This window comes from Kogia breviceps, chromosome 2 (genome assembly GCF_026419965.1).
Source record: "Kogia breviceps isolate mKogBre1 chromosome 2, mKogBre1 haplotype 1, whole genome shotgun sequence".
Lineage (NCBI taxonomy): Eukaryota > Metazoa > Chordata > Mammalia > Artiodactyla > Physeteridae > Kogia > Kogia breviceps.
Genome location: NC_081311.1, coordinates 12,276,544 through 12,296,503, shown reverse-complemented (window position 1 = coordinate 12,296,503; position 19,960 = coordinate 12,276,544). Strand labels below are relative to the sequence as shown.

The following is a 19,960-nucleotide window of genomic DNA, read 5'->3' as shown; positions in this document are numbered from 1 at the left end:
TAAGTCCTAATGAAGCAATTGTTTCTGAAGTAAGCTAAAAACTTTAAAAAGTTATATGCTCTATGGGGAGTTTCTAAGTTTTAAGTTCTAAATTGCATGTGTTTGGGGAGTTTCTAAGTTATAGGGTTTGGGGTTTAGGGTAAGTTACATTTATATAAACAAATAACTAGATAACATTTTGGTCCAGATAAGGCTTATAACATACTAAGTATATGAAACCACATAACCTGCTTTGCCTTGTTTCAAATGACATGTTTCTTTCCCCCAAACACTGTAAAACTTGTACAGAAACCACACTCCACTGTTGTTTTACTGCTTAGAAATAGACACATTTCTCAAATTGAGGAAAAGACAGTAGAAACTTCCTTCATCACAACTATCTTAAAAACAGAAAGTAGCTGCAGTGGCCTACCAGCAAGATTGAAATCCATCAATACATTACTTTAGAATAGTTACTGCACAACATTATTCCACAATTACAACATCACACTTGAGCCTGTGACACAGTTCTCACTATGAACATGTTATGAAAGTATATATATGAAAAGGTCAAGTGCTATCAAAACATCCATTATGGCTCCAACTCCAACTAATCCAAAATCTCACAATATTCAAATAGAAAGTATTGGCTCAATTGTGATTACATATGTGCAAACCATGCTAACTGCACATCTGCCATAGTATTAAAATTCTGTTTTTCCTGCAAGATTTAAACAAGTCAAACTCTCCATGGCATTAAGACCAGGAAAGTATCTCTGAAGTAGTAGCATAAGGCAGTGTGTGCTGAGGTGGAAACACCAATAGATGAGCTAATCTTGCCCTGCAGGACCCTGAGAAGTTCAGGACCTAAGGACAGGATACAATGAGCGAGGTTTAGAGGCAGAGAGTTGGTGGCTGGAGTGGGAAGGATGAAGATTGGTTGCAAGTCTGTAGACTAAACAGTAAAAAAGAGAAGAGTTATTCTGCACAGAAAATGAAAGGTAAAAGCTCGGGACTCCAGGACAGATACATGGTGGGTGGGTGGGTGGGTGTGTGGGAAGCACACGGCTGGCAGATTTAAGTAAAGTCAAAAGTCAAAATAAGAAACGTTTAAACATCTAACCCTGCTCCTTTTCTTTAATTCTAGAATGCCATTGGCCAGGAGAAGTGTCTTTACTTCCTGCTCCACCTACCCAACCCTACCATTCTCCCAGAAAGGAAGATCCTTCCCTAGAGAAATAGAACAGTCCCAGAGAAAAGACGTGATCACATACTATTTGGCAGTTCCCCAAGAAATAGCAGCTTTGCATCCAATTAACCCGAAATGAAGCCCAACACTTACACTTGGCAAGGTCCCTTGTAAACACAGAACTACCAATTAGCCTTCTTCACTTTTATTTTTTTTAAATTTTTTTGCTCTTTTTTTTTTTTTTTCCCCCAGTACGCGGGCCTCTCACTGTTGTGGCCTCTCCCATTGTGGAGCACAGGCTCCAGACGCACAGGCTCAGCGGCCATGGCTCACGGGCCCAGCTGCTCCGCGGCATGTGGGATCTTCCTGGACCGGGGCACGAACCCGTGGTCCCTTACATTGGCAGGCGGATTCTCAACCACTGCACCACCAGGGAAGCCCCTTCCTCACTTTTAAAAACGAACAGACAGCTAAGGATCACCAAAATTTGCAAAGTCTCAGACATCAGAGATCAAAACAAACAAAAATTGCAAAGATAAAAGTAAAGATAACTAAAAGAATAAAAGAAAACTTTAAAAAAAAACCCTATAATTACTATGCTGAGAAGATAAAAATTAGTAACAGTAATGAAAAAGGAGAATTCCAAATGCTCTTAAAATTAAAAATATAGCCATTGTTAAAAATCCCAAAGAAGGGCTTCCCTGGTGGCACAGTGGTTGGGAATCTGCCTGCCAATTCAGGAGACACGGGTTCGAGCCCTGGTCCAGGAAGATCCCACATTCCACAGAGCAGCTAAACCCATGCGCTACAACTACTGAAGTCTGCACATCCTAGAGCCCGTGCTCTGAAGCAGGAGAAGCCAGCACAATGAGAAGCCTGTGCACCACAACAAAGAGTAGCCCCTGCTCGCTGCAACTAGAGAAAGCCCGTGTGCAGCAACGAAGACCCAACACAGCCATAAATAAATGAATGAATGAATAAATAAATAAATAAAAGCATTTATCTCATCATAAATGCCTTTATCATTAAAAAAATCCAAAAGAAAAAAGTAAACATCTAGAAACTCTCCCAGAACATTAAGAGAAACAGAATATACTAAAAAATAGTTAACAGACTTAGAAGATCAGAACAGGAAATTCAACATTTGACTACCAATAATTCCAGAGGAAAGGGAGAAGAGAGAAAATGTAAAGGGAGAAAAACACTGACTTACTAACCTAAGAAAACATCCCAATAATTTTCCAAAGGGAAAAAAAGATCACATGCAAAATAACAAGAATAAAAATGGCACCTGAACTCTCCACTGTAACACTGCAAGCTTAAAGTCAACGAAGCAACACTTTAAAAATTATTTAGGGGGCTTCCCTGGTGGCAGAGCAATTGAGAATCTGCCTGCCAATGCAGGGGACACGGGTTCGAGCCCTGGTCCAGGAGGATTCCACATGCTGCAGAGCAACTAAGCCTGTGCACTGCAACTAGTGAGCCTGCACTCTGGAGCCCGGGGGCCACAACTACTGAGCCCATGTCCCACAACTACTGAAGCCTGAGTGCCTAGAGCCAGTGCTCCACAACAAGAGAAGCCAACGCAGTGAGAGGCCCGCGCACTGCAGTGAAGAGTGGTCCCCACTCGCTGCAACATGCAGCAATGAAGACCCAACGCAGCCAAAAATAAATAAAATTTAAAAAAATTATTTAGGTAAGAATTCTATACCCAAACAGTCAATCAAGTGAGCATTTTTATATATTCAAGACCTGATATTATTATCCATACACATTTTCCAAACAGACTGCCTGCAGATATGTTCTGTACATACACACACATACATGGGAACACACCAGTAAAAAGAAAGACATGAAGTGAGGTGGCCAAGACAGCAGAGTAGGAAAACCCTGAACTCACTCCTCCTCCCATGGATACACCAAAATTACAGCCACTTACAGAGCAACTATCTATGACAGTGGCCTAAAAACTAGCAGAAAAGATATTCCACAACTGCATACCTAAACAAGGAACCATAATGAGTTGAGTAAGAGGGGTTGAGACGCAGTATTGTCAGGACTCATAACTCCAGGTCAGCGATCCACAAATAGGAGGAATATCACGATCAAGGAGGTTCTCCCCAAGGAGTGAGGACTCTTTCTGAGCACCTCATCAGGCTCCCCTGCCCAGGGTTCCTGCATCAGAAAGATGAGCGCCCAGAACATCTGACTTTGAAAACCAGCAGGGCTTATGTCCAGGAGAGCCAGAGAGCTGTAGGAAACAGACTCTGCTCTTAAAGGGCATACATTAAATCTCACACACTTCAAATCTCAGCACAGAGGCAGTAAATTGAAAGGAGCCTGGGTAAGACCCATTTGCTGATCTTGGAGAGCCTCCTGGGAAGTCAGGAGGCAACTGGAACTCCCCCTGGGGATGGAGATGCTGGCAGTAGCCATTTTGGGGAGCTCGTTCTACCAAGACAACACAGCACTGGCAAGTGACATTTTGGAATCCTCCCCCTAGCTTATTAACACTGGGAGCTTACCCGCCCACCCTCAGGCCAGCCCCAGCCTCAGTGCCAGGCAGACAGCTGGGAAGCCTACCCTGCCCTCCAGTAGCCCGGCAGCCACTTCATGAGGCAGGGCCTCACAGCCAGGTTGGGGGCCAGCCCCACCTACCAGCACACCCACCACAGCAGCCCTGCCATAAAAGAAGGGCACAGGCAGCCCTGCGGGGGTACCCCTTGGTGACCAGAAGGGAGTGTGCTATTGGGACCCATTGGGTGTCTCCTACATAAGGCAACTTTTCTAAAATTGGGAAATGTAACCAACCTAACACAGAAAACTGGGCAAAATGAGCAGACAGAGGAACATGTCCCAAACAAAGAAACATGACAAAACCTCAGAAAAAGAATTAAATGAAGTGGAGACAGGCAATCTACTCAACAAAGAGTTCAAGGTAATGATCATAAAGATGCTCCCTAGCTCAGAAGAATGGATGAACATGGTGAGAATTTCAACAAATAGTTGGAAAATACTGAGAACCAAACAGAGCTGAAGAATACAATTAACGAAAATTAAAATTACACTAGAAGGAATCAACAGTAGATTAGATGACACAGAGTTAACAGATTGTGATCTGGAAGACAGTAGTAGAAATCACCCAAGTTGAACAGAAAAAGAGGAAAAATAATTTTTAAAAATGAGGATAGTTTAAGAGACCTCTGGTACAACATCAAGCATACTAACTTTACAGGAGTCTCAGAAGGAGAAGAAAGGGGCAAAGAACATATTTGAAGAAACAATAGCTAAAAACTTCCCTATACTGGGGAAGGAAACAGACATCCAATTCCAAGAAGCACAGAGACTCCCACACAAGTTGAACTCAGAGAAGTCCATGCTGGGGCTTCCCTGGTGGCGCAGCGGTTGGGAGTTCGCCTGCCGATGCAGGGGACGTGGGTTCGTGTCCCGGCCCGGGAAGATCCCACATGCCGCGGAGCGGCTGGGCCCGTGAGCCATGGCCGCTGAGCCTGCGCGTCCAGGGCCTGTGCTCCACGACGGGAGCGGCCACAACAGTGAGAGGCCCGCGTACCGCAAAAAAAAAAAAAAAAAAAAGAAGTCCATGCTAAGACACAGAATAATTAAAATTGCAAAATTAAAGAGAGAATCTTAAAAGCAGAAGAGAAAAGCAACTAGTTACATACAAGGGAACTCTCATAAAGACTCACAGCTGACTTCTCAGCAGAAACTTTGCAGGCCAGAAGCAAATGGCATGATATTTGCAAAGTGATGAAAGAAAAAACTTACAACCAAAATTACTTTACCTGACAAGGTTATCATTCAGATTTGAAGGCGAGATAAACAGTTTTACAGACAAGCAAAAGCTAAGAGTTCAGCACCACTAAACCAGCTTTACAAGAAATGATAAAGGGGTTCTCTAAGCAGAAAAGGCCACAACTCAAAATATGAAAATTATGAAAGGAAAAATTTCACTAGTATAGACGAACATATAGTTAAGATAGTAGATCAGCCACTTATAAAGTTAGTAGGAAGGTTAAAAGACAAAAGTAGTAAAATCGTCTAAAGCCACAATAAATAGTTAAGGGATATACAAAACAAAAAGATGGAAAATACAACATCAAAAACATTCAACATGATGGGGGGAATAAAAATGTATCGTTGTCAGAAGGCATTCAAACTTAAGAGATCATTAACTGAAAACAATCACATATGTATATATGTTGTACCATATATACAGCTTAAGATACGTGGTCAATAATATTGTAGTAACTTTGTATGGGGAGAGACGGTTACTAGATTTATTGTGGTGAACATTTCATGAAGTATGCAAATGTCAAATCACTATTCAGTACACCTGAAGCTAACATAATATTGTACATCAACTACATTTCAACTTTTAACAAAACTTTTAATGAACAAATAAAAAGGAAGACATCAAGTAACAATCATTCCATCTGTTGGGAAGTCCATGAGTGGGCCCTAAGAAATAAACAGAAACAAGATTAACAGCTCCACAAGCAGACAAAAAGAAAATACTGATTAACTGAGCATTTCAAAAACACCAGTGACCCGTATATGGTAGATGTGATAAAGATGTTGAAAAACTTTAAGAATCAGTTTTTCAAAAACTATGCAAGTATAAACAAGGCAACTTAATAGCAGAGTTCTATGTGAAAGAAAATGTAATCTGAGTACACTCCTGGCCCTTCAGTGAATATTTAGTTGTAATGTAAATATGGTTTATTTTGAACCAAAAATTTTGGTATTTAAAGAAGAGGTAAGGTGTTAGAGGTATAAGAGAACTAAAATGTCGTGGAAGTAACAGGTCAACGGGTAATATAAAACTAACTAATTAATCAATAACAATATTAACACACTAAAATGTGTGGATAAATACCAGAAGAAGACAACTAAATCAATTAAAAATAATTGACTTTGGGTCACAGGTCCAGGAATGGGAAGGAACAAGGGAAGGAATCACTGATTTTCATTATATATCTTTTCATACAGTTTAAGTTTTTAGAGTACAAACCTATATAAAAGCAAAGTTCTCTGTTGTTTTGTTCTAAGACCAAAGAGTTTGGTGAAACTCAAATCCTCAGAGAGGGAAAAACAAATCTGGTGAAACTAAAATTTTGTTTCAGTACTTCCAATATTCTAAGGCACATGAAGTGAGAAAGCTCAGTTTACCCACTGACTACTGGACCTCTCCACCCAAATGTTCCACAGATAACTTTTAAAAGACACACACACACACCCCTACCTACACTACAGGCCTACCATATCCTTATCCTCCCTTCTTCCCACCCAAATTTTACAGACTGTAGTCCCCAAATGTTTCCAAAGTCGGAAACCACCTCTCTTCCAATGCTTGTTCAGGCTGTCATCTCTTGCCTAGACTACAATAATTAACCCCCCTAACCAGTCTCTATGCCTCCATTCTCTCTCCTTTCTAATCTATATTAACATGCTAAGACAAATTTTACCAAGTTGACTCCCTTAATATACTTCAGTGGCCCCTATTCCTGCAGAAGAAAATCCCGTCTCTAACCTGGCATGCCCTTCGCATCTAGAACTTTCTATCGATCTAGGTTTAATTTGTGCCACTCCCTCCTCACACCCTATGTTCCTACAATAATTTCAACTCTGGGTCTTCCACACAGGCTTCTCCCTCTGCAAAGGAAGTCTTTTCAAGCCCAACCTTGCCACCTCAGTCCTCCTAACAAACTTTTATTCATTTTCAAAGATTCTTCTTCCCTCTATGCTACCATGTACATACATAACTTTACCACAGCATTTAATTATAATGTATCACAAACTAAACTCTGTCTCATTCATCACCAGAGGCTAAAATATTACCTTGGCATACAGAAGACGATAAATAAATATCTGTTTGGATAAAATGCCATTCTAGTCAGCACATCTGCAACTACAAATTACTTATCTATACTCTTAACTACAGAGGTTAATAGCCAAACAACTAGAAAAGTGGGAAGAAAAACGGAAGGCCAGTTTTCCCTGCCAAGGCATATTATAAAAGAATATCCACAAGCATTTTTTATATAGCATTTAACAGTTCACAACTTGATTATATATGGACTGCGGCTTACAGAGTTACAGTTTAAAGAGAAAGTAAACAGCATTCATTTTCTTTAGGGATTTGGGACTGGGCCTTACATAAACATTACAATGGCTTTCTCTTACAGTTTCATCACCATCACTTTGTGCAATTCATGTCAAAAAATGGCAAGACGAGATCCCCAATGAAATCCTGAAATTTGGACAACTGATCGATACCATAGTGATGCTTGCTTGCTGCAGCACAACTCCACTAAGCTGGAAGGCAAGAAGATACCAAATAACCACCACGGATGCTGCAAACAGTGCATATTTTGTTTGTTTGTTTGTTTTGTTTTTCTTGTGTTACGCAGGCCTCTCACTGTTGTGGCCTCTCCCGTTGCGGAGCACAGGCTCCGGACGCGCAGGCTCAGCGGCCATGGCTCACGGGCCCAGCCGCTCCGCGGCATGTGGGATCTTCCCGGACCGGGGCACGAACCCGCGTCCCCTGCATCGGCAGGCGGACTATCAACCACTGCGCCACCAGGGAAGCCCCAAACAGTACATATTTTAAGGCTTGATCCACTTGTAAAAGAATCAACCAATCTGGAAACTGGCAGATAGGACCTGATCAAGTAGAGCAACTTTATTTAGGATTTAGTAAAATCAGTTAACACTTTCACTAAATTCAAAAGTCAATTTTAACATACTTCTGAGTCATTAATTTTTAAAAAAGAATAATTTCATTGAGTTCAATTAAAAAATACTGTGAAGCTTTTATTCATCTGGAGAAGCTTTTGGTGCACTGGATTCATAATTATCCTGAGATCACGGCACAGAACCATCAGTCAAGGCAAGCCCCACCCACCCCCCTCCCTCTTTCCATCTAGCCATTCAGTGCCTTTTATCCTCATGCTCCAGTCCCACCTGCCCCAACACATTCAGACAGGGAACCATTCTAGCCTGTTTAATATATCTGGAATATAAACAGATGTGACATATGCTACATCTGAGCAGAGGCTTTAAAAGCCACTGTGTGTTGCTGTCCACTCTCTTCTCTTTGTCTCTGCCAAGAGTGACAGGACCCAGAAAAGAGCTGCGCTTCAGAATGAGATGACATGTGAAAAGCCACAACCAACTGTCAGCCACTAAACATAACATGAGCAAGAAATAAGCCTTTGTTGGTCCATAAGCTCCTGAAATTTGGGGGTAATTATCAAGCTGACTAATGTGCAATGAAAACTTGAACTAAATAATTACATTTCCCAAATTACATTCCATCAATGAGATACATCTGAATGTGACTTGGAAGGCCAAAGGGAGACAAAGGACAGATTATTGCTGCTGGTGGTTCTGGCAAGTAAGGTTAGAGACGTCAGAATTTGTGGCAGCCAAACTCCAAGTTCCAGTGTCTGGTCACCAACTTCAAGGATGAGGGAGGCAAGTGTGACGATGTCAGAATGGCGGTGGTGGCAGCAGGAGCAGCAGCCTGCCCTCTGGAATGCAGCTTTAGTCAGAGAGCTGACTTCATACCTCTGACCTTTGCAAAAATTTACAATGGACCCAGTTTCTGCTATTAAATCTACTGTTGCTTTAGATAACCTAGAGTGCTTTCTTGCACTGAACTGTGACTGATAAAGTATTTGGTACCAGAGTAGTTACAGGACACAGACTCTTAAGAGCTAGGAACCTGGCTTTGGTTTTCCAATCTACTTGGATTTAAAGGCAATGATGACATTGCCACCATTAGATAACATAATACTAATAGTACATGGCATGTAGCAGCAAAGAATTACTTATCATCTGTAGATACCTGGAATAAAGTTCCTGAAGAAAAGAGCATGGCAGACTGCTAAGTGTATTATGATGGAAATAAGAAAGACAAGGACTGTGGAGTGGGCTGATTCTGAGACAGGTGAAAGCTTTAAGAAAATGATTAACTCAATAAACAGAGGACCAAAGAGCATCCATGAATGCATAAAAGAACCTCTGAATTCTTACAGGCACAGGGTTGATATAGCCAAAAATCAAACAGAGATTCTGCAAGTTACAGAATTACAATATAAAAATAATTCAAAGCCTAGACAGATCTCTTAAGTAAAAGTTAGAGCACTGATTGTGAAATGATAAGACCCTGAGGCCCGAAATGGGGTTAGTTTGGTGGAGTTTGATCAACCTGAGAACCCTAACCTCACAAAACTCACTGAGCCTTCCATACCTGAGAAGCACCCCTCCCACCCAATATGAGGCTAATCTTTACTTGACTGAAGCCCCTGCTCCCCTGCTGTAATATTACCTGGAGCTTTGCAAGGGAATGCAGATTCTCCTCATGCCTTACCTCCAAGCAGCTCTCACCGCCTCTAAACCTCCAACTATTATAAATCAAATTTCCCAGGAGACGAAGCACCAAATCTAAACAAACAGGAGCCAGCCTTCATTCCAAAAGAACTACAGGCATACCTCATTTTATCGTACTTTGCAGATACGGCGCTTTTTTACAAATTGAAGTTTTGTGGCAACTCTGAGTCTAGCAAGTCTATTGGTGCCATTTTTCCAACAGCATTTGCTCACTTTGCATCTCTGTCACATTTTGGTAATTCTCACAATATTTCAAACCCTCTACCAGCGAAAAGATTATAATTTGCTAAAGGCTCAGATCATATTTAGCATTTTTTAGCAATAAAGTATTTTCCAATTAAGATATGTTCAATTTTTTTTTTAGGCATAATGCTATTGCACACTTAACAGACTACACTATACTGTAAACATAACTTTTATACACACCGGGAAATGAAAAAATTTGTTTGATTCACTTTATTGTGATACTCACTTTACTGCAGTGGTCTAGAACAGAACCCATAATATCTCTGAGGTACACCACTGTGGACTTTCAGAAGACTTGAAGAATTCTAAAGACTGAAACATAACTTTAGGTAAGACTTAAGTTATCAAAAGGAATACACTGGGCTTCCCTGGTGGCGCAGCGGCTGGGAGTTGGCCTGCCGATGCAGGGGATATGGGTTCGTGCCCGGTTCCGGGAAGATCTCACATGCCGCAGAGCGGCTGGGCCCGTGAGCCATGGCTGCTGAGCCTGCACGTCCGGAGCCTGTGCTCCGCAACGGGAGAGGCCGGAACAGTGAGAGGTCCGTGTACCGCAAAAAAAAAAAAAAGGAATACACTTACTGAAGATTCTTTATTCACTGCAGTATCTCAAGAAACTAGATATGGTTATAACAATTTGCTCAGTTAACTGACTGAAACCTGGACTCAATGACAGTCTATGTTAAAAACAGTTGGAACTCTTGCTGATTAAGAGTGAATTAACAACAGATTAGACACCAGAGACAACACAGCAATAGAAACTACCTGAACTGAAGCAGAGGGGGGTGAAAAAGCTGAAAAAGAAAATGAACAGAGCCTCAGTGATTTAGTGTACAATAACAAGTGGCATAACATATATGCAACTGAGGGGCATGGGGCAGTAATTCTGAAAAAATATAAAATGAATGATAATGTTCCAGATTTGACAAATTCTAGAACCCCACAAATCCAAGAAGCTCAAAGAACACTAACAAGAATAAACCTCAAGAAAACTCTACCACAAGGAATATCACAATCAAATTAAATTTGATTTAGTGAAAGATAAAGTGAAAATATTAAAAGCAGCCAGAAAAAAAGGACACATTACTAAAGAGGAACAAAGCTAAGAATATTCAGACATTTATTAAAAGAAATAATGCAGGCCAGAAGACAAGGGAAAGACATCTTTAAAGTATTGAAAGGAAAAACAAAACAAGATTATCAATCTAGAATTCTATATCCAGCAAAAATATCCTTAGATGGGCTTCCCTGGTGGCGCAGTGGTTGAGAGTCCGCCGGCTGATGTAGGGGACATGGGTTCGTGCCCCGATCTGGGAGGATCCCACATGCCGCGGGGCAGCTGGGCCCGTGAGCCGTGGCCGCTGCGCCTGCGCGTCTGGAGCCTGTGCTCCGCAACGGGAGAGGCCACAACAATGAGGCCCGCGAACCGCAAAAAAAAAAAAAAAAAAAAAAAAAAAAAAATCCTTAGAAAATGAAGGTAAAATGCTTTTGGGGACAAACAAAAGCTGAATAAATTCAAGGCTAAATCCCTTGTCAATTTTGGGCACTGCAAATATCATCCCTAATTCTTTCACTTGTCTGTCACTGAATGAAAACCTTTAATTTTTATACAATCAAAGTCATTGCTTTTTCACCTTTATAAATTGTAGGAGATAAAGCTTTCCCTAGGGAAAGAGCTTCTTCAACATTGTCTTCCATTAATTTTATAACTTTTCCTTTCACATTTAGATCTTTAATTATCCATAGTTCATCCTATCTGTGGTGTTAGGTTTTTCTCCATTAAGTGAGCCACTCTTCCTAGCAACATGACTCCTTTCCCTGATGATTTATGATACCACCTTTATCTTAAGTTCCTGAACATATAGGTAAGTCTCTGCTCTCCAATTTGTTCCCCCAGTGTATTTTTTTTTTTTGCGGTACGCGGGCCTCTCACCGCTGTGGCCCCTCCCATTGCGGAGCACAGGCTCCGGACGCGCAGGCTCAGCATCCATGGCTCACGGGCCCAGCCGCTCTGCGGCATGTGGGATCCTCCCGGACCAGGGCACGAACCTGTGTCCCCTGCACTGGCAGGCGGACTCGCAACCGCTGTGCCACCAGGGAAGCCCCCGCAGTGTATTTTTTATGTTCTTGCACTTATACTAGTTTTTATTACTATAGTTTTGAAACAGCATCTTAACCTCTGGTAAGGCAAGTCCCCACGAAAGCAAATCTTTAAGACTGATTTAGCTATTCACAGACTTTATCCCACCTGCCATATAAATTTTAGATCAGGTTATTGAGTTTGTCAGACAAACCAACTGGAATTTTGATGGCAGTTTAATCAAATTTATAGATTAAAATGGAGAAAACTGACTTCCTTACAACAATAAGTAATCTAATTCCAAGAGCATGGAAAGTTTTCCCATTTATTTAGGTCCTCTTCTAGCTCCTTATTAAAGTTCTCTCTTTAAAGATCTTATGTACTTAGGGTAATTCCTAGAGACTATAGTTTTCTTGCTATTATTGTATACAATATTTACATTTTAAAAAAATTTATTTTATTTATTTTTGGCTGTGTTGGGTCTTCATTGCTGCGCGTGGGCTTTCTCTAGTTGCGGTGAGCGGGAGCTACTCTTCCTTGTGGTGCGCGGGCTTCTCATTGCGGTGGCTTCTCTTGTTGTGGAGCACGGGCTCTAGGCGTGCGGGCTTCACTAGTTGCAGCGCCTGGGCTCAGGAATTGTGTCTCGCGGGCTCTAGAGCAGAGGCTCAATAGTTGTGGTGCACGGGCTTAGTTGTTCCACAGCTTGTGGGATCTTTCCAGACCAGGGCTCGAACCTGTGTTCCCTGCATTGGCAGGTGGATTCTTAACCACTGTGCCACCAGGGAAGCCCTACAATATTTACTTTTGATTACCTTTACTAATTGGTTATTGCTAGTGTAGTAAGTGCTACTAACTTTCGTAGGGTGATCTTAAGTCCAGTAACCCTGCTAAATTCTTACTAGTTCTAATAGCTTCTCTTGATTCTAATGGTTCTTCTAGATTGAGTTTTATTGCTTCCCTTCTTATCCTTATACTTTTAATTTTTTCCCCCTGTAGTGTTCATCAGGACCTTTCTTTTTCTTTTCTTTTTTTTTTTAGGACCCTTCGTATCATGTTAAACAGTAACAATGACAGAGGGCATCCTTATCTTGTTACTGATCTTTTTATTTTATTTTTTGCCCGTGCCACATGCAGGATTAGTTCCCCAGCCAGGGTTTGAACCCGTGCCCACTGCAGTGGAAGCGCTGTCTTAACCACTGGACCACCAGGGAAGTCCCTTGTTCTGATCTTAAAGTAAATGTATCTAAAATTTCTCTGTTAAGTATTATTATTTGCTGTAGGTTTTTGATAATGACCATCATTTAGTTATCCTGCGTTCCACACTTGCCAAGTTTTTATCATATGGGTGCTGGATCTTATCAAATAATTTTATGGTATCGAAATAATGATGACTTTTCTCCTTTAGTCTATTTTCTTTTAACTTTTTAATATGGGAATTTTCAAGTACATATACAAAAGTAGAGAGAATGATGAACCCACATGCTCTCTTTAGTCTATTAATAAGATAAACTACATTACCAGATAAACAGATGTTGAACCACACTTACATTTCTAAAACAAACTCTACGGATCAAGATTCTTTTAACACATTGTTGGGTCAGAAGAGCTAGTATTTTGTGTAGGATTTTTACATTTATGCTAATAACTGAAAACAGATGTATAACTTTCTCATATTAACTTTACCTAGTTTTGGAATCAAGATTTCACTAACTTTATAAAATGAGCTTGGCATCTCTCTCTCTCTCTCTTTTTCCTATTTCCCAGAACAACTTTTTTTTTTTTTTTGTGGTACACGGGCCTCTCACTGCTGAGGCCTCTCCCGTTGCAGAGCACAGGCTCAGTGGCCATGGCCCACGGGCCCAGCCGCTCTGTGGCATGTGGGATCTTCCCGGACCGGGGCTTCCCTGGTGGCACAGTGGTTAGGAATCCGCCTGCCAATGCAGGGGACACGGGTTCGAGCCCCGGTCCGGGAAGATCCCACATGCCGCGGAACAACTAATCCCATGCATCACAACTACTGAGCCTGCGCTCTAGAGCCCTTAAGCCACAACTACTGAAGCCTGTGTGCCTAGAGCCCGTGGTCTGCAACAAGAGAAGGCACCGCAATGAGAAGCCCGCAAACTGCAACAAAGAGTAGCCCCCACTCACCGCAACTACTGAAAGCCCGCACACAACAACGAAGACCCAACACAGCCAAAAATAAATAAATTTTTTTAATAAAATAAATAAAAGCTCATTGCACCTCAATTATAAGACTATCTTCATCGAGGGTTTTGTGTGTGTGTGTGTGTGTGTGTGTGTGTGTGTGTGGTATGCGGGCCTCACTGCTGTGGCCTCTCCCGTTGCAGAGCACTGGCTCCGGACGCACAGGCTCAGAGGCCATGGCTCACAGGCCCAGCCGCTCCGCGGCATGTGGGATCTTCCCAGACCGGGGCACGAACCCGTGTCCCCTGCATCGGCAGGTGGATTCTCAACCACTGCGCCACCAGGGAAGCCCATCCAGAGTTTTTGAAAGAGGACGTTTTACTATTTCAGTTTTAAAATATTTATTAGTCAGCTCGGGCTTCCCTGGTGGCGCAGTGGCTTAAGAATCCGCCTGCCAATGCAGGGGACACAGGTTCGAACCTGGTCCAGGAAGATCCCACATGCCGTGGAGCAACTAAGCTCATGCGCCACAACAACTGAGCCTGAGCTCTACAGCCCGCAAGGCACAACTACTGAGCCTGTGTGCCACTGAAGCCCACGCACCTAGAGCCTGTGCTCCGCAACAAGAGAATCCACCGCAATGAGAAGCCCACGAACCGCATCGAAGAGTAGCCCCCGCTCGCCACAAATAGAGAAAAGCCCACACGCATTAACAAAGACCCAAAGCAGCCAAAAAAAAAATAAAATAAATTTTAAAAAATATTTATTGGTCAGCTCAAGCTATCTACTTCTTCTGTTACCAACTTTCATAGTTCTTAGTTTTCTAAGAATTTACACATTTCCTCTAGGCTTTCAAATTTATAAACCCATAGCAATTCATAAAACTCTTCTTTTCAACACCTCGTTTGTACCTATTTCCCATTTATCACTTATTGTATTTGCATTTGAAAAATGGAGGTCCGTTTAGCTTATTTCAAAAAACAATCTTTTGGTTTGGCAAATCTTCCTTTTGTTCCTAATTTCACTAATTTTTGCTCTTAGCTGTATGCTGTTTTTTGAACTCTTAAAATGAACTTGGTTGAAACACTAAAGCAAGCTTCCTTCAGCATTTAGATAAGTCACCCTGCCTCTGTGTCCCAGGTCTGGTTTCACTATAGACTTCAACACACAAACTGTACAATATAAACACTATTTTCATGTACCCATAATGCGGAAAAAATCGTAGACAAATCTTACCAACCATACCTACATATGAACGTCTCTGACTAAAGCAGTATCTTGAAGGCAAATAAATATTATGTGCTTGTTCCAAAAAAAAAAAAAATTGTGTAAAGCTATGACTATATACATCTGAACCAAGACAGATATTTTCTCTGCACAGCTAATTGGACAATTACTGGTACAGCTTGATAAAATTAGCAACTAGAAATGAAATCTCCAGTTGCTTTACCAGATGCCATTCAAAACTCGCAGTTATTAATAGGAGAGAAATATCTCGCTGTGACGGTCAATTTCCACCATCACCAGCCCCCCAAAACACCACTTAAAGCAAATGCACTTTTCTTCCTAGCTGTGGAAGCATACATCCTTGGTTGGAGATAGTTTCGGTTACAAAACCGATTTCAGTCCTAAATCTTTCTACCTGCAGTTGAGCGTTAAGGCAGATCACTAACATAAAAGTTCAACATTGAACAGAATCTTAGATTTGGACACATAGCGAATGGCTTATTCTTATGACTGTAGACTTTGAAACAGTAATTTTATACATTATTCGCTTCAAAACCGATGTCGCAGCTCCCACTAAGCTGCTGTTACTCAAGAAGCAACTCATACATACATTTCCCTACCGGGATGCAGAAGGCGTGCACTGGAGAAGGGAAAAAACGAAGTGTAGATAGAGGTCAACTTTCTAATTCCTGACTTGTTTAACGCAGACTGGCTAAAACCACAGAAACACAAGTGGCCAGATTTCTTTTTCCCCTGGTTGCAAAAAAAAACCCCTGAAGGCCTCTCCCTAACGAAACTCGGACAGCCTTATTTTCCCTTCACGTTTGAGGGTGAAACTTAAGGGGGGACGGAGAAGAAAAGAGCTTCCTGATGCTGAGAGATAGCCAGTCGTGATACGGCTCGCGTTTGTAGGAGAACTTGAGGCTGTGTGCGTAACCAGGCTGCTCTTTTAGGCCAGGTAATACAAGAAGCCAGGGCCGCTCCGGCGCCGGCCGCGGACACCAAACGGCGGAGGGGGGGAGGGAAGCGGGGCGGGGGGGAGGGAAGCGGGGAAGGGAGGAGAGACCCAGGCCTGAAACAAAGGAAGCGGGATGGCCGAGAGGGAAGGATTCGTCGTCCGGGTGGGGAGGAGAAAAGCCAAGACTGCAGACCAAAGGCTGGACTCACAGAACTTGGAGGTGGAGGTGTTGATGTTGATGCTGGAGCTGGGGGTGGCGGCGGGGGCCGCCTTGGCCACGGCGGCAGCCGCGTCGCAGCTTTTCAACATCATGATCACCCCATTCGGCTCCGGCGGTGGCCCCATCGGGAGCCCCTCCTTGGGGCCTTTCCTGTCCACGGAGACCGCAGGCATCGCCAGCAGCTGACCCCCCGGAGGCTCTCGGGCAGGGACTGGGATCGAAGAGGGGGGCGGAGGGGGTGGGGGGGGCTGCCGGAAGCCGTCCACGGCGGCCTCCCAGTTGTTGTGGTTCTGGTCGTCCATCATCGCCTCGTAGCTGCCCCCCTCCTCCTCTTCCATGCTTTCCTCCATCCTGCAGGCCCCCAGCACCCGCCCGCCTCACAGGCACCTGCCGCCCGTCTCAACCCCGGGCCGGGGGGCACCGCAGCCTCCTCGAGCTCACATCGCCGAGGGCTGAAACGGGCGCGGCGGGGAGGGCAGCGGCGCGCCGGGTCTCTCAGTCTCCGCCGGGCCGACTCGTAGAGATAGGGCTGACGGCGGTGGGCGCTCCCGGGCTCCAGTCCGGGAGAGGCAGCCGTAAAGCAGCAGCGCCCCTCACGACATTTTACAGCAGCTTCCAACAGGCAGTTGGAAAGGGCAGCCGGGGGAGCGGCCAGGAGGGCACGTGGTGCGAGGAACCAGCCGCGAGAAAGCTAAGCGAAAAGGGGCGGGAGCTGTGAGCCACCCCAACGCAGTACAGCAGAGGTTCGCCCCGCCTCGGCTGGTCCCAGGCGGAGAGAAACTGAGCAACCAGTCCCGAGGAGCATTCGTCGACTCCGCCCCCGGCCCGGCCTCACGTGATAAGGGAGTTTGGCTGCGCACGCGCGTTTAGAGTTTGGTTACCAGGGCTACGGGGAGATGAGCGGGTGACTGAAGACGTGCTTAAAGCCTGGCCCTCCTCGGTCGGTGTTCCCCAGGCTTCCCGTCTCACCGGTGTTTTTCTTCCGCTCGCCCGATTTACAGGGTTTCGCACTGCAGAGGGCCTTGCAGCCCCATCTTTTGCTTGACCACGGAGCTAGGGGGGCAGTAGAAGCTCCGCATCGCACATTATAAACGGGTGGGACTGCCCAGGGCGACCCTTGGCAGGATTGCTCTTGAGCCTCAGCCCACACGACCCAAACCCTCAAAATCGAGGAAAACAACCGAGACGGCAGAGTGGCTTAAAAAATAAATGTGTGGGGCTTCCCTGGTGGCGCAGTGGTTGAGAGTCCACCTGCCGATGCAGGGGACACAGGTTCGTGCCCCGGTCCGGGAGGATCCCACATGCTGCGGAGCGGTTGGGCCCGTGAGCCATGGCCGCTGAGCCTGCGCTCCACAACCGGAGAGGCCACAACAGTGGGAGGCCAGCGTACCGCAAAAAAAAAAAGAAAAAAAATGTGTTTGAGCTATTCAAGAGCTTTTTTAAAAGTTCCTTAACTCCTCCGTACACTGAGGCCAGAAATTTTAAACTTAAAAATGTCACTCTCCGTATGCTGTTTCACAAATCTAACTACAAATTTGAGATTATGTATGAGAGCCTTGAGGGACAAGGAAGAAAGATTATGTAACTCATAATTTATTTGATTCCTCTGCAATAGCAGTATATTATACGAGAATAATGAATCTTTATTTCTACAGATATGCAATTAGTGTGAAGTGAAGAATCACTTCAGTCCCTGAGAAATTGTCTCCGATATACTTTGGTGTCCACATTTGTTTCATCTTCTCTACACATATTTTCCCAATATGTTCTGCACTAAATTAAATGTTTTGACCAATCACTTAGAATGATTTAATTTCAGACAATGCTCCGTCATGTTAATTAATGGCATATATTTTTTGAATCAGCACATGGTTTTGATTCTCTGGGCCTCGAACCGTACTAATTTTCTGGCCGTGGGACATTTGGGGAATATGTAAATAAATTTTTTTCAGGTAAAAGACACCTGAGTGAAATGCTGAGGAGGAAAAAAAGGTAACCTTAGAAGTCTATGCCCTGCAAGTAAAGAATGTAAGAGGAAAGACAAATTACAGTCTTTTTCAGACAAACAACCGCTGATAGTTTGTCCTTAATAGACTTCTGAGATGGGTGGGTGGGTGTGACTAGATAACAATACACAAGATATGAGAGTCATAAATGTGTCTCTTATAATATGGTCACAAAATATATGAAGCAAAAGTTGACGGAAGTAGATGAAGAAAGAGAAATCTATCATCAGGGTAGGTGATTTTTACATGTCTCTGTATCAGATTGCAGTGGGCTGATAAAAAGATATCTCCAGTGTCTTAATCCCTGGAAACTATGTGTTACTTTATTTGAAAATAAGGTCTTTGTAGATGTAATTAAAGATCTTGCGATGAGGAGAGCTTCCTGGATTATCCAGGCAGAACATAAAACCAATGGCAAATGTCCTCTTTAGAGAAAGGAGGAGGAGATCTGAGACAGAAACAGAAGAGGAGAAGGCAGTGTGACCACAGAGGCAGAGATTGGAGTGATGCTGCCACACTCCCACACCACATGCCTACAGCCACCCAAAGCCAGAGGAGGCAGAGAATGAATTCTCCCCTAGAGCCTTCAGAGGGAAGGCAGCCCTGCCAGTGCCTTGATTTCAGACTTCTAGCTTCTGGAACTGGGAGAGAATACCTTTCTGTTGTTTAAAGCCACCCATTTGTGCTAATTTTTTAACAGCAGCCACAGGAAACTAACACACAGATCAAAGGGACCAGAAAATCTTTAAGGGACTAGAGGATTTGAAGACCACAATTACCAAGCTTGATTTAATGAATACATATAGAATATCGCACTCAACAACTGCAGAATATACTTTCCTTTCAAGAATATGTGAAACATTACAAAAATTGAACATACTGGGTCATAAAGCAAGTTTCTCAACATGTCTAAGTACTGGTATCATAGCAACCACATTCTCTGCCCACTGTGTAGTTAAGTTAGAAATCAATAACCAACAGACAGCTAGTAAACCACCATATTTCTAGTCTTCCAGTCAACATACAGGTCAGAAAATCATGATGGAAACTAGAAGACATTTAGAACTGAAGGGATTGGTACTATCACAGCAATATAACTTCCATCTAGTAAGGCCCTACTGCAGGGGGTTTTACCCAGCATACTGGTGAACACTGAACCCTTTACATGTATACTGCCAAAATAATCAATATAAGACATTTATTTAAACTGTAATTGGTTAAACACACCATTATAAAAAAATCTGTATTTAGCAGAATGCATATATATGTAAAATATATGTGTAAGTTTATTTATGTAAAGAGAAGACTAATTCAAAACATCAATAGCAATTATCTAGGGCTAATAGGATTATAGATGGTTTTTATCCTCTTCGTATCTTTCGATCTTTTCTATATTCTCTACAGTGAGCCCGTATTATTTTTATAATCAGAAAAACATTCTTAACCTTAAAGTTTAAAAAATAAAAACAATAGTAAGAATGTATAAACTGGTATTCTG

The 19,960-nt window shown here is 43.0% G+C and overlaps 1 protein-coding gene across 3 annotated transcripts in view; it reads right to left on the bottom strand.

The window, feature by feature from the left end:
- The window catches only part of CACUL1 (CDK2 associated cullin domain 1), a 69,263-nt gene extending 52,026 nt beyond the window's left edge, over positions 1–17,237 (bottom strand). The window contains exon 1 of one of the 3 annotated variants that reach the window (XM_059052478.2): positions 16,446–17,237. In XM_059052478.2, the coding sequence (XP_058908461.1) occupies positions 16,446–16,806 (361 nt within the window). In that variant the 5' untranslated portion in view covers positions 16,807–17,237. The remainder of the gene's footprint in view (positions 1–16,445) is intronic. The other 2 variants (XM_067024547.1, XM_067024546.1) reach the window with 2 other exon arrangements.
- Positions 17,238–19,960: the final 2,723 nt, after the last annotated feature.